We start from the raw sequence: 16,037 nt of genomic DNA on the forward strand, positions 1-16,037 counted from the left end.
GAGGTCACAATGGTCAGTTGACAACATCCTCTTGGAAATAGAGACGCAAGTCCGAAGAAAATATTCACATAGCCTTATCTATTAGGGCTGTGCAAAACTTCAGTCGCTGATTCAATTTGGAGGAGATTCAGCCCAACTCAGTGGCCATATCTCCAAATCCGGGTTGAATCAGAAGACCCATTAATCTCTCTGAATCGAATAGGAATCCTCTGAAATGACTTCGAGAGATTTGGAGAGTTGGTCGTAGATACAGCTTTATGTTTTTTCTACATACTTCGAGGTACCAGGCATGGCTTGTGAACACTGAGATGGTGGGGCTGATGGAGAATCCCATGGGAGCGCAGGGCGGTCCCCCGTGCGCTTGGCAGCAGACCCAGAAGTGGACCAGAAGCACTTTTGGTCCCCTTCTGGGTTCACTGCGGAGCATACGGGGAACACCCTCCTGGGTCTGGGGGGACACTTGCGGCCCCCCCCGCTGCCAATTGCTGGGTTGGGGAGGCGCGGCGGCGTGGGACCCGCATGCTTGGCAGCGGACCCAGAAGTGGACCGCCAATGTGAGAAAAGCTAACCGCACCTTGTCATGCATCCACAAATGCATCACAAGCAAGTCCAAGGAGGTGATCCTTTCCCTCTGTATGACACTGGCTAGGCCACAGGTGGAGTACTGCGTCCAGTTCCGGGTGCTGCACTTCAGAAGGGATGTGGCCAGCATCGAGAGGGTCCAGAGGAGGGCCACTCACATGATCAGGGGAAGCAAGGCAGGCCCTATGAGGGAAGGCTACGGGACCTGAACCTGTTCAGCCTCCACAAGAGAAGACTGAGAGGGGATCTGGTGGCTGTCTATAAACTGGCCAAGGGGGACCAGCAGGCAGTGGGAGAGTCTCTGTTCCCCCAAGCACTACTGGGAGTAACAAGGAATAATGGCCATAAGTTGACTGAGAGTAGATTCAGGCTAGACATCAGGAGGCACTACTTCACCGTCAGGGTGGCTAGGATCTGGAACCAACTTCCAAGGCGAATGGTGCTCGCTCCTAGGGGGTCTTCAAAAGTAGGTTAGATAGACACCTTGCCAGGGTCGTTTGATCGCAGTACTCTTTCCTGCGCAGGGCAGGGGGTCAGACTTGATGATCTGCTCAGGTCCCTTCCAACCCTACCAACTATGAAACTATGAAGTACTTCCAGTCCACTTCCGGGTTCAATGCCAAGCCTGTGGGGAGGGGGGAAGCCCTGTGCTCCTGCAGGACACTCCATCCCCACCACCATGTCAGTGTTCATGAGCCATGCCTGGTACTGAGGTATGTTGAAAAAACATATAAAGCTGTGTGTATGGCCGAATCGATGATTCTCTGAATCAGAATCCAATCTTCAGATCTGGATTTGGCGTAAATGAATCGGGACAGTGATCCAAATTAGTGAATCAATTCACTGTCCCCCGAATCGGGCCAAATATGAATCTGAACCGAATATGGCCCGCTTCGCAAACCCATATTATTCATGCTACCAAGACAAAGCAGTTGCCTGCAACTGCACTGTGCAGACAAAGCAAGCTGCTAAATCAGTTCTAGAATTAAGGAAACATCAAGCCAAAGTGCTGAAACTAAAACTTCCGACTAGTCATATTGTAGCTGTGGAGAAGGCTCTCATTTAAATCCTACTCCATGGGATTCCCACAACCCAGCACAATACTGGACAGTTTCTGAGAGCAATGTAACACTGTTGCACATCTGTTTGTGGTGGTAGGAATCACCTGCAATGCTTACCGTACACAATCTTGCCACAAGCAAACTGCCATATGTACAAGTGGACCAGAGAGGAATCTGTTTTTTGCACCGTCTTCTACACAGGGATTTGGGCTTCATGTAGGCCTTCATGAATAGCACACTGAAAGACCTGGCACAGAATTTGGCTTCCACACCAGGAACAGCCTGGTGGACCCAAACTCAGTGCAGTGTAGAACCAATCACAAATGGTCAAAACAGCCTTGTCTTCTATCATCTGGGCAAAAAGTAATACTTTGTGCACGTGCGTTCACCCATTTATGTAAATCCCAAAATTTCTTTAGAGGAAAAATCACCAAGCCAAAATACACTTTCTAAAAAAAGTTGTTTAATTAAATTTCTAAACAAAAGAAATGGTAGAAAACAATATAGCTTGAACCTCTTAAATCCAATGTAGCAATACAAAGGAAAATCATTTTTACCTACAAATGATGTTTTATCTTATTCATATCAATGGAACATTTATTTTTTTAAATGAAAAACTAATAAAAACCTGAACTGCTTTGTAATAGTTCATCATTATCTTCTAGCTGGAATTTGACAGGTTTAAGATGCAATGAAGGTTAAGTATTGCTAGTAACAAATGTTCTTTTTGGACCAATGTTAAATTTAAAACTTTCTAGAATGAATGGAATTCTTCTTTCAAGAGAATATAAAAGTGCAAAGGTTTAGAAATGCCTGCACCTTTAAAAGTAACTACATTAGTCTGTTATCACATGCAATTTTTGCTTTCAAAATTTATACTGAAATATTTGTCACTTTAAAACACTGTAGGGCATTACAATCTCCTTCATCAAAGGTATCAATGTCACCAACATACATGCTGCAATGTCACTGATTCCCTAACGTATCATTCAGTGGCATGTCGAGGGCAGAATGTATTTATGCAGTAATATTAAAAGTGCAAAGTTGACAAGAGGAGAAGGACAAAACATTAAAGGAAAATGCATTGTATTAATATGTTTCTTTAAAGTTCACTTTCATGCTAGTGTTTTAAACTTCAAGGAACTTTTGGTAAGTGACAGTAAAAAAGACTAACTATCAGAGCAAATAATAAAAGGTTAATTAAATTCCCTCTAATTAAAATGACTTAGGGAAAGTGAAAAACAGTTTTTCAAGCTCAGGTGCAGTAAAACAAGTTAAGATTTGGTCAGCACCTTTTGTTTTAATATGTAAATCGTAATATGCAATTGTGATCCTTATCGACTTAAAGCTGAGCTTTATAAACTCTGCTAAGGTTTGTCAATTCAACGTAATTTTGTTTAAAAATAAATGTATCCATTTGAAGGACACTGCTGAGCATCATAACTAAGATTAAATACTGAAATAGTAAGTCAATTTTCCAGCACAATTTACAGAACAAAAATGTTGCTTACAAGAATAAATTATAATGGCCCAAGTAATCTCAATTTTTATACATACAATGCTGCATCTACAAATAATTCTGCTTACCTTTTGCCCACATTAAATTGGAGTTATATACCTGTTTCATATACAAATTTTGCCTCTAAATACTCTTTATTTTCATACAAAATAAATTCAATATCAACATTAAATTGGGATTATATACCTGTTTCACATACAAATTTATCCTCTTAATACTCTTTCCACACATAATAAATTCAATACCAAATTATCTTGGTGCAAAATTACACCTATAAAAACACAGGCTAGACCTGAAAGTTTGGCCCTAAATGTCTTTAAAAAAATTCCTCCTGCCTATGAGTGATTAGTGGAAAGGGGGTTTAGAAGGGACATAGAGAGTAAAGAAAACATAATATAAGGAAATATTCTGAGTAATTTACAAGAAAGGACTGAAGTAACTGAACTGAACACAGGATAAAGTTCAATTCACTTCATTCCCTTTAAGTGTTAGAGGTCTTTCAAAATAAGAGTCAAAAAAACCTGATCGTTTAAGATCTAGCTTCATGTGTTAACTCTACTGCAACTGAATACCTGCCCTAGATAACACATTTAACATTATAGCTAAATTGTAAATTACAAAAATCCTCAAAGAAAGCACAATATTAAGATGCTCCTACAAAAAACTAGAACTCTTGGTTCCATAAGTACTATCCATATTAAGATGGTAACGTTTGAAGTGCAACACACCTCATATTTTTTATTTCTTAACTAACTGTTGCATAGTGGTCATATAGTACTTACTGTACATAGAGAATGAATTAACAGAATTAATAGAGACAAGTGTGTTCAACAGTAAAACCTAATCCTACAAACCTTACTTACTTGAGTAATGCCCCCAGAAGTAGTCTCAAGTCAATGAAGCGATTCACTCTTAAGAAGTAGAGGCTTTGACCCTTGCAGAAAGCAAGAAAACCTTCAGGCTGCACACTGAGAATTATTTAGTGTGGGATTATAACTCAATTTAGCAGATTCTTTCTTTGATGTATTAATTCAAAGTCATTTTCAGTTGTTTCAGCTACTGATACAACATTTCCTTTGTTCTCCAGAATCTGAAACCCTATTTTATAAAAAAAGAATTTAGTCCTTCTGATATGGAAACTAACCTTCACATTGGAGGCTGGGGGTGTACTGCTATCCTTGTCAAGTCTCAAAATATGCAGAATGAAAGAACAGTAGCAAAACAACAGTGAGCGTCCTCCATTTATATCAATGCTACAAACCCTAATTGTCACTACTGAATTATGAGTACTTTCCTAATTCCCTGAAAAATACACCTATATAAAAATATTTATATTAGATATTTTTGCTGTAAAAGTCCTCACTGCTAATACAGAAATACTGTATTGATGCAAATATTAGATTTAGATGACTTGTATCAGCCAGGGTTGACAACAACCAGCTAAATCAAGTTCCTAACCTATACCAAGATTAAGGAAGAGCCCAGGCTAGGTGGGGGCTAGCCAAATCAAGTTAGATAAACCTTGATCTAAAATTTGACCTCCCTCTAATTCAGAGAAATCCCACAGGTATTTAAATGCTGGTGACCATGTAGAGTCTTGTCTACAATGAAAATTTCTGCAATCTCTCTTTCTTGATAGCATTAGCCATAAATTACTAGTTGACAAAGCCCAAGAATAACAGCTGAAGTATCAGAGAACATATATACATCAGCCACTTTTATCACTGTTTCCTGAGGAATTTGACCCAGTTTTTCATAGCTGTCTGGCAAAAACAGAGACTTAATTTCAGCAGCTTTTAATCAAGTTACAAAAAAGCTGTTTCACAACAAAGATAGCTGACCTTTGTCCTGTTAGCACTTCTTCTGTTGGGAGAACAGTGTGGTAATACTAGTTCTGCTTTTCCAAAAATGATTTCACTAATGTGGATAAGTGTATTTACATGGCATAACTATAAATATCCAACATTTAGTGTCCCCTAGCTCTGACTCCAAATTCAACAGGAATACATGCAAGTTCCACTACCAAAGGAATAAACAAGAGGGGTTACAATGTGCTCACTGAGTCAGAATGGGTTGAGGAGTCTTGCCCAAGTGTCGGAGAGCAGAACCTGGTCTACAAGTCAGGTGAACACATCTCTTTCAACATTCTCTTTATTATCAAAAAATCTTAACACACACATACTAACTCAACTTAATCAAAACTACTGAATAAAGTAGACAGGCTCAAACTAGGCTTACCACATGATCATATACATCATTTTAAACAAGGCATCAGTCTAATAAAATAAGAAAGAGAACCCTCAAAAAATTAAAACAAAAATATTCAAGTCACAGTGCCTTATGCTGAAGTTCACCATAAGACATAGGCATTTGCTGTTGACTACTGTAATTATTAAAATTAAAATACCCTTAAGCAATTCAATATTTCTTTGAAAAACAGTCCTTGCCTGTGCCATTATCTCTTCAATACTGACATAAGCTTCCACAAATTAAAACTATCCAATCATACTGGGGATCATACTCTTACTCTAGAAATAACACAACTAAATTTTTCTCTGCATTCTTCCTTCCCTCTACAGGGGGGTTATCAATAGAGTAGAACACATGGACTTTTATGAGATTAAATATGCTACCTTTTACTGTAGCTGGCAATGTTGGTAAACAGCCTCCTGAATACAAAGGTTCTAGGAGGTAGTCTGTTACCAGACTGATGGCTGTTTGTACCAAATATGTACCAAATTGTGTGCATTAGCTACAAAATAATATTTCATATACAGCCTTTCTAGATTTTAACATTATTCACCAAGAGTTCCATTCTTCTGAGTTTGCGTTTATTCTTTGGCATGGGCTTGTCATATAACCCATTTTTAAGAAGATGTTCTTTGCTGTGATGGATCTGAGCACCATGCTGAAGCTGGAAAGAACACAAAGCTTGTAGAGGACGAAGTATAGTCTGTAAAAAAACAGGAGAAAATCTGTTTTTAAATTTATTCTTTGAGATACCTTGTTATCCAGATTTTATGTACAGGGACTACCATTAATATACCAAATTATCTCACAATCCACTTTACAATAACAAAAGGCCCAAAACATGCCCATGATTTACCTACACAAAATGCCCATCATCCATGGATCTTCTTACATGCACAAGCAGGAAAATGTGAGATGTCACCACACACTGCAAAACATTATTTCTTGAGCCCCGTGACATACTTGGAGTAAAAGGACAAGCCAAGGAAGGCTGGCTAGGATCACAAAGGACCCAATATATCCCCCTAATAACCCTGTGCAGATTCTTTTGGATATGCAATTGAGGTTCATCTGACCCATGTCCCTAAATCCCCATTTTCATATCCTTGCTCAGCAGGCTCTTGTTTCCACTCCTCTGGACTCCTAGTCTGCCTAGCATACATTCCCAACTATTTGCAGTTCACTCTCCACAACTGTGGTTATTTGTGCCAATCTCTTTGTCCAACCAGTCTCGTTTTTTCTTAATCTGATTCTTTAGTCAGTCAATCTCAGTACCCACTACTCACTCCACGGTTTGCTATCCCATGTACTATACTTCAGTGTTAGGACATGAAATTTGGTGGATGTTGGCCTCTGTGCAAGGGACATGCATTTGCCACTTCTGTGAAAATCTGCTCAAATGTGGCAAAACTAAACCTTTGCAAATCAAACTGAAATTATTCAAATGCTCAGTAAGACATGCTGAAGCTGCTCAGCTAACTTTTCTAGGGATTCTGTATGCGCTGAACATGTTCCAGTCTACAACTAAAGGTTGGTGCTAGGTGGACCATGAAGCAACTGAGCAGGCGCCGTCTCTTTTCCTGTGCTTTCAGTGACATTTCTGTGCAGCCCAGTAAGTATGAAAGAGGAAGTTGCCTGATCTAAATGTGAAAGAGCAAAGGCTTTGAAAAGGAGTCAAGTGTGACAACACTGCCTTGCCTGTTAAATACCCGTCTCTGGGAACAGAATTCACAAATTAAGTTTCTTATCTAGTGAGTGGGGAGCTAAACACCTAATAACTGAATTTACAACACTGACTAGAGGGGTGCCTAAGGTAGTCAAGAAACAGGAGGGGTTTGTCTGAAATTCTGCTCATTTCCTGGACTACCTGCAGCCCTAAATAAGGTGCCTTGGTGAGACTTCAATTCATACCTTGAAACAACTTTATGGACTTATGCACCCAACTACTTGTGTGTTCAGTGCTAGGTACAAGAATCTCAGGGCTGGTTTACAATCAGAGTCTGCTTCAACTGGCCTCTGCTGTGTTGGGGGAACCATGCTGCTGGCTCATGGGAACAACTCCCAGGTACTAAGGGCCTAATTTTACAATAGGATTCCAGCTATGTAACAGGCATTCTTTCTTGCTCTTACAAATCAGTTGGTCTCTTGATTTTTGTTCGTTTGTGATGCTCAGCAATTATTTTCTTAATTTATGTTATTCTTTACATGGTTTTTATTTTAAACTTCTGAACAACATGGAACAAAATAAATGGACACTAGGTAAATAATACAGATAGTGTAGTTGAACAATTAGATGCAAATTTTCTTTTACACAGATTATGGTGAGTCCTTCTGGATTTTTAAATGTTTTATACTGAATAGATATAGAATAGCTAGTACCACCATTTCAATCGTTACAGAAAATAAAATCCTTCACAATTATCAAATTAACAAATTAAACAAATATTTGTCTCAATGAATTGGATTTGGCCCCTAATACAAGTCAATAGAAGCTTTTCCTTTGGACTTTGGACCAGGTCCCAACTGATACAGAAAATTGAAGACTGTAATTATAGGCTGAGGCAGTGATTTCAACCAGGGTGCTACTGCACTCAGCCCACATGTGATGTAAGGCACTCTCCTACCCCAATCCGGCTCCATCTGCCTGCTGCAGCATCTTGCAGACCAGTGGCATTCCTGGCTACTCCTTTGAGGACTACTGCTACCGCTGCCATCTCCTGCCCTCCAGCATCTCTGTGCTGTCCGACTGCACTGAGCAGTGCACTCTGCTATGGGCAGGCAGGCAGATGTGTGGACAAAGGCATGTTTTTCAGCTCAGCTCTCACCCTGTAGTGTCTCCCATGCTCCCCAGGCCAGCCAGAGGGGCCACAAGGGCAGGTGGCTTTGGTAACTGGTATGCACAACCCCAGGGGAAGCAGCCTTGGTCACAGGGACCACCCTTGCCCCCTCACTTATGGACTGGAGGTGGGGAAGAAGGGCAAGTGGTTGAGAGGGCCCCCACTGCCCTCCCCTGGCACTAGCTGGATCAGTGTTTCTCAATTCTTTTAGCCTCAAGGAAGCTCTACATTACTTTTACTGATCTAGAATCTAAATCCAGAAATATCAACAAGCACCCCAGGCTACCGCTAAGTTGAGAAAAGTTATGAAGGCCTGCCTTGAGGCTAAACTGGTCTGAGACATATTTACGCGCGCACACACACACACCCTCCCCCAAAAACTAATGTTCAAGCTCTTCTTTCAGAATGCTGATTTCTAGTAGTAAATCTTCCTTTATTCTAAAATGCAGCAGCAAGCTAATGAACCTGTGAACTTTAATTCTGCATTAAGGCCTGGCTCCCAACTAATTTGTAAAAGACCACAACTTACTGCCACCACCACTTCCAAGAAGGTTGCCTGGGACTTGTTGAGCAGAAAGACAGATGTGGATCAAAAGTGTGAGGACTATAAATGGAGACTGAGTAGGTAAGGTCTGGGACAAAGTTCTAGAGATGAAAAAAAGACTTGGGATTGCGATACAGATGTCATGACTCTCATGACTATCAACGAATATAGGAAACCTACCGGACTTCAGACTAACACATCCAAACTACCTCTCTTTAACAGTATTAGGGTAACTGTCAAATCCAGAAAGTTTATTGGCAAAAACACAAGTCACTTTCAAATAGATTTTAAAGGTTATGAGCTAATTCTTTGGTGTGGTGCAGCCATTTTTTGTCACTCCACACCACCATGTACTGTTCCATACGCCACTTAATTTAGTGCAAGAGTGAAATTCTGCTGGCAAACAACTGCAGTAGCTGCACATCAGCCGCACCCCATTGTTAGAAGAGTAGAGTATGTAGCTGGGGAACAAGAGACTAGGGCTGCTCTTCTACAAGATTACTATCAATCTTTTAAGAAGTTTCTGTCACAAAGAAGCATCTGCAGCTGAAAGAAATTACAGTCCCAGCATGTCTGGAAGGGTATGACTAGACAGAGTGGACAACAGGATCTGATAATGTTAAAGGTGAGTTCCAAAGCTGCCTATACAGAGAGTTTCACTGATCTTTATAGAGTGTATTTCAGAGATGATAGGATCTGGCCCTATGTTACTAGCCTTAGATCTTTTTTCTGAAAAGCTAATTACCATAAATATTTATAACACCAGCAAGAAAACACTGAGAACACTGAGGACATTTTAGTGTCTTGACAGAGTCTTCCATCACAGATCAGCAGGATCACAACTTGCAATGCAAAGGCTAATGTCTGATTAGTATTCTTTGACCTAGAAGGTTGAACAAACTCAAGAACTGTCACATCCCAAATTCCTCCAATGATACTTGACAGTTTTAAGCTGATTAGTAGAAAGAAGTAAGCCAGTGGGTCACACCTTGTGGCTAAAGGACTACTCCAAGTCAATGGAGCAAACTTACAAAAGCATTTTATCTTCAAGTTAGCTGAGAGGGTTGGTCAGGTCATCTCTGCAGTGTAGCTTTTGGTAGAAATTATTTCCATATAGAGCTATTAACTGCCTGCCTGGAATTTGATTAGACCGGTCTTCTAAAAGTTGCAGTGTACTTGTGCAGTGCTCTGACTGTACAAAAACATTTTAACCTATTTAAATATTTAAAATAACAAAAAATTGCCAGTAACCTCTCTGTAGTGACTAAGTGTGACTACATATAAAAGCAAATATATCACATCTGACCAGCTACTAAAACTTTCTAGTGTTTACTGGACAATCCAACTGTTGGTAAATTGGTAACTTTTAACTCTATCTCCATACCAGCCACATACTGCAGTATGTGTCCCATATACTTAACACCAGACAAACACAGTTACTTAGATAAATCAGGGCCTGAACTAGAGATGCTCTATCCAAAATTTCCTTCAACCTTGAAACACATATTGAAAATGCTATCTTTTTCTCCTTGTTGATAAATTTTAACTAAAGCTATTTTTATATATAGTCTACTAACCATACTACATTATTCTTCCATGAGTTAGTAACTTCAAAAGGCTAGAAGCAGACCTGATTCAGTCCTGATCTCAGGCGTCAAATGAGATTGTTTGAGTGTTCTGCTTTTGATGGGCTTCATATCATGTAACACAACCCGTTACATTTGCAAACATTGAAAATTGGTCCAAAACTTGATGTAACAATGCAAGGTATGGGGTCAAACCCCAAAACATCAACAATCAGCAAACCAAAGTGATGGGTCTCGTTATTGCTAGGCTAACTCTTCAGTGGGTACACAAGACAATTCGGAGAAAAAAGGGAATTGAAATGTTCCTATGATAGTTCTATTCTCAGATGAGAACATCTTTATTCTCTAAAATGTAATTAAAGTGTAAGGTTTAGAAGTTATAAAGGGCCTATCAATTTAGTTTCAATCATCATTAAGAAAGTAAACAAGAAGACAGAAAGCACATTTTGAAGATTTGGCAAAAAATCTGGATTTTAAATACTGATTGCCACAACATTCACTGCTGATTAAACACCAATAATCTAACTTTTGGATCCATGAAAATCAGATAAAAGAATGATTATAGGCTGAAATATCTGCATGTTTTAAACATTTTCTTCTGCTACAAAAATATCAAGCTTACACTTACAAGCTACTTGGATGATAAAGTAAATGTGGCTGTGTAAAAGTGAGGTAGCTGTGATGGTCCAGAAATTATGCAAGAGGCAAAGAGTTCTTAGGGTGATATCTTTTATTGGACCAGCTGCATAGCTAAGATAGAGTTAAGACAAGCTTTCAAATGCAAGACATTTTTCATTTGGTCTGATCAAAGTGCAAGCCAAGCACAACTTAGTAAAAAAACAGCTGTAGGAGGGGGAGAGGGAATTTGCCTAGAGTAGCAAATAAAACTAGTAGAAGAAAGAAGCTCATTACCTGGAGATCAAATCTATGATAAGGGAGGATGATCATTCCCACTTTTTATGTATGGAAAGAATTCAGGAGTGAGGTAGCTTATAGTGCTTATAATTATTTTCGGTAGAGGGCCACTTACCAAGTTTGGCAAGCTATTGAGGGCTGCATAAGTAGCCCCACCCCTTGATAACTGCTCTGCCCCTTGATCACCATCTAGGGACTGGAAGTTTTGCCCCCTAACCCCTGACTTTTGCCACCAGAAATCCCTCCCATTGCCCCCAGAAGTACTCCTTTTAGCTGGGGGTTTTGCCATCTTGAAAACCAGAAAAATACCAAATTATATTCTAAAAATTGAACACCTACAACATTCATTGATTTGATTTCAAAAAATATTTTTGTCCTGATTTACTCGTCTTTGTGTAGTATACATAGATGTGTTTGCACAACAGCTTAAAATGAAGTCTTACTCTTGTATAGTGTGGTGGGGGTTATAGATTTCTGGGGGGCTGTGGGTATGTGAGGGAGGGTGGACAAGTGTGGGGTGAGGGAGCATGTGGCGGGGGTGTGGATGGGTATGGGGACACTTTGTCTCTCCCTCCCTCATTGCATGCACATACATACTCTAACTCTCTCTCCCCCATTGCTCTCTCTGCGTGTCTCTCAACCCCTGTCCCTCCCTCCCTCATTGCACGGATGCGTGCCCACATGCACCCCCTCCCCCCATGGCTCCTAGCTCCAGGATACTGACATGGGCCTGTGCTCCCATGGTCCGATGATGCATCCAGGAGCCACATGGTGCAGGAGAGGCTGGCGGGCAGCAAAGTGGGGAAAGCAGGGGCAGGCAGGGGGTGAGTGGCAGCGAGCAGGCAAGGGAGTACATTGACAGCTGGGTGGGAGCGCAGGGCCCATGTCAGTGTCCCAGGGCCAGCACCGTCGGGGCTCAGGGTGAGGCTGCAGGAACTCAGGGCTGGGTTGGCAGGGGCTCTATGGAGCTGGGCTGGCTCCCCCTTCTCCCTGCTGGCATAGCCCAGTCTGGCCATGCACTCCTGCAACCCTGCTGTGGGCCCCGCCAGTGCTGGCTCCAGGACACCGGTGCGGGCCCTGTGCTCCTGCCCAGCTGCTACTGCATTCCACATACCTTCTCGCTGCCACTCCCCCTCACCTGCTGCAGCCATTTCCCTGCTTTCCTACATGCTGCCACTATGGCTCCAGCACCACGTGGTTCCTGGATGCATGGCCGTGACCACAGGACTCAGCAGGAGCCAGCTAGGCCCCAAGGCCTGGGGTGATTGTCCATAGTCCTCCTCTCCCCCCCGCCACTTTCTTTTTTCCCCCCTCTCCAGCGCAGGGAGGCAGGAACAGCCCCAGGGTCCCAGGCCAGAAGCCTCTGGTAGGCAGAGGCTTCTGGTTGGGGGTGGGGTGGGAGGGTGCTGGGGTTGGAGCGGAGCTGGGCAGGCATTGCTGCTGGGCTCCTAGTTCCTGCCACTGGCTTTCCCTGTGCCCTACTGCCCTTGGCTCCTGTCATCTTTGACAGGCATCCAGGGGCAGATAAACATTACATTTTCTAAATTTTTTAGGGACCCCGCAGGCTGGATAGAATGGCTTGGAAGGCTGAATCCTTTTAAAAGGTGTTAGGTAGATTTCTGTTGAGTATGAGGATGGTGAGGTCAAAGACAGTGGTTGTTCTGTGAGATACACTTCTAAGGGTGCATCTGTTCTTATTTTTTCTGTGCGAGTTCATTCTGGGGCATAGTTACTCTTTAGTTTCACTCATGTACTAGCCATGAGGGCATTTGGTAGATTGGATCGTGTACATTCCATTTTGAAAAGGAACCATGGATTGTACTGATTTTGCTATGTGGGGTATTGACTGCAGTAGCAGCAGAGATATGGTGACAGGTTAAGCATTTCTTGTTAAGGTAAAGCTGTATCGCACTTGATGCCTGTTGGGCAGTTAGGAGTATGCTTCTCATGATGAGCTGCGCACGGTCAGGCAGTTGTTTGAAGCCAGGAGTAAAAGGGCTGGGAATATTTTTCATAGGAGAGTACAGGTATTCTAGAATGAGACAGTGGGTGTTGTAAGAAGTTGATGATGCTGGTATTCTGAATCCTAAGAAATCCTTGCCTCTCACAAAGTAAAGAGGGGAATTCTCCATGTAAATGCATCATACTAATGAACTGTGCCTTTATTGCAGGTTGTTGTTCCAGTAATTAAAACTTGTTCAGGTTTGAGAAATTAGAGATAAAAAGTAGCTGAAGAAACATGTTTATACACATCCATTATAACATTATATATTGTAAATATTATTTGTATGGCTTAGGGTGAATAAGTTTTTCAATCAGGAATGCTGAATGAACTCAGAAAAGCATCAGATATGGTTGTAAAAGTGCATACATTTCCAGCATATACACACTCTATTTGCTACAACATATTTACAAAACAGTGTATTTTCTACTGATTTCATCGCTTGAATTCTATTAGTGACTCAAGAATACTCAGAGGTATCTGAAACCATTACAAATGGAAATAAATCCAAGTGAGGGTTGGTGGATGGACAGACAGACAGTTACATTTAGATTTACTCTTATGATCTCATTTAGAAGGAGAAGAAGAAAGATCGTATGACAGACAGGAATGGTATGAGTGCCAGCGAAGGGGAATGGTGAAAAGAAGCAGGCACTGGAGCGGGACAGAATAAAGACACTGTGAGCGAGGAGAGTAAGAATTGCTAGAAACAAGTGAAACCGATTGAGGAGGGAGAGAGTGGTTTGCAATTCAGGAAGAGGGAATTCAAATACCGTGATATGACACAGGAATCTGAAGGTTGCAGACCTTGGCCATGGACTCATTTCTACTAATAAGATTGTATTGTACAGCTATTCAAGTTAATGTGGGAGGGGATGGATGTACCTGGTTTGAAGAGGTAGAACTTTTTTGCAGAAACGCCCTTTTTCTTCTGCAAGAAACCCCTTGAACAGCTGTATCCTCTATCTTTGTGCTGGAAAACAGGCTTTTCTGCCAGCACAAATGTAATGCCTGTATGTGGCCCATGGCAGAACAGAAGCAGTGAATAGGGAAGTGGGAGATAATGACTGAGAAGGATGCTAAAGGAATGAGCATGTAAAGAGAAGAGGCTGGGATACAGCTGTGCTGATAATTAAGCATGTATTTCATCAGTCTGGTACTCTACATATACAAGAAAAGTTAGAAGAAACATTCAGGAAGACATTCTGATTTCATTCAACTTTTATGATGCTAGGGCATTTCCCTGTACTGAAGGAAATGTTATGACACTAATATTTTGGATTGCTTCCCTTCTGCTTGTTGCTACCATCCAAAAATCATGTCCAAATTTATCTTAGCCAACTTCTTACCATGAAAGAGCTAATCTAATTCAGCTATAGACATGACTAGAAAATAATGTAACGCCACAGGCAAACTGCTAGCACTTAAAACTGTGGTGTCTTACAAGCTCCCTCAGCAGTTTGACAAAGATATTGAGTATTATGAAGGAGAGAATGGAGCCTTTGGGAATTCTGTAAATGATCCCTATAATGGATTTTGATAAGATTAGAGTTAACAAGTGCCTGAAAAAAAAAAGTTTTCTGTTAGTACTCTCTAGGTACAGTTTGTAAAGAAGGAACAGAACATTATTTCAGTACACAGCTGTTTACTACCTTTAAGTCCCTGAGGTGAAATAGCAGGATCTCATGATCTTATTCAGGTATATGTGAAAGAAATGAGCTATGTCCCTGGGTTCTGGAGAACCCTCAGTCAATAAATATGGTACTATTATCTAACATACTTAACCTTCCCCCTATTGTTCCGCTTAATAGCTGGTTTTGTTAAAATTAATTACCTACATACCTCCTGAATAGCATCATTTTTTTCCATGATGGCAAGGGCAGTAGCTGCACATTCAAGTGTAGAAAGGCATCTGTTTGTTGGCTGGGTACGAATTACATATTGACTTGAAATATTTGTTTCCAACTGAACCTGGAAAAAAAAAAAATCCAACATGGGGAAACCAGTTTTTACAATGCAGCAGTCCCCTCCCCCATCCAGCCCCTGGATAATCATTCGCTTTACCTTTCTACTATCCTATACCTAAGAGGCCATTTGTTCTGTACTATTCCTTTTGCACTACTCGGACATCTACAAGTCACAGACATAAACAAGTAACCCACCACTGTGTTTGGTATTGTACAGAGAACAAGATCTCACTCCCCTGTCCAAAGAACATACAATCTAAGTAAAACACAAAAGACCAGTGGAAGATATGGAAAGACAGGGTGAACAAAATAACAATGAGACAAAACTAGAATCTCCACATGAATCAGCTAGAAAAGGAGTTGGCTCTTACACAAGTGACTTAGTTAATTTACCAAGTTAGTAAAGAACTGAGTAGGATTTGAACTGAACAAGAAAACCCAGTTAACAAATATGAGTTCTGGCAGAACAGCTTGGGACAAATGTTCCAAAACTCTAGACCATTTGACGAAAATGTTCTGCTGTCTTGCTCAAGGGACGTCAGCTTGAGTACCTCTGCTAAGCCTGACTGAGGTAGAAGACGCCATCATGATTTGGCAAAAAAAATGTCGTACATTGGCCTACTGAAGGCTTCATGATGGGTGCACCTCTTTGAGTCTCTCTGCATTTTGATCATACTTGAAGAAGCCAGATCCTCTGACTAGATATGCATGGGCAGACCCTGGCACTCTTGATTTTTGGGATTTAACTATCTGGAGTCAAAGTCAGACCCAAAA

At 41.1% G+C, this 16,037-nt stretch overlaps 1 protein-coding gene across 1 annotated transcript in view; it reads right to left on the minus strand.

The window, feature by feature from the left end:
* Nucleotides 1–2,086: 2,086 nt before the first annotated feature.
* The window catches only part of DTWD2 (DTW motif tRNA-uridine aminocarboxypropyltransferase 2), a 186,628-nt gene continuing 172,677 nt past the window's right edge, over nucleotides 2,087–16,037 (minus strand). The window contains exons 5-6 of the mRNA XM_090038423.1: nucleotides 15,139–15,267; nucleotides 2,087–6,115 (exon numbers count right to left, since the gene is read on the minus strand). Coding sequence (XP_089894549.1) covers nucleotides 5,945–6,115; nucleotides 15,139–15,267 — 300 coding nt within the window. The 3' untranslated portion in view covers nucleotides 2,087–5,944. The remainder of the gene's footprint in view (nucleotides 6,116–15,138; nucleotides 15,268–16,037) is intronic.

This window comes from Crocodylus siamensis, chromosome 3 (genome assembly GCF_052110815.1).
Source record: "Crocodylus siamensis isolate JL-2025a chromosome 3, ASM5211081v1, whole genome shotgun sequence".
In the NCBI taxonomy this organism is placed as follows: Eukaryota; Metazoa; Chordata; order Crocodylia; family Crocodylidae; genus Crocodylus; species Crocodylus siamensis.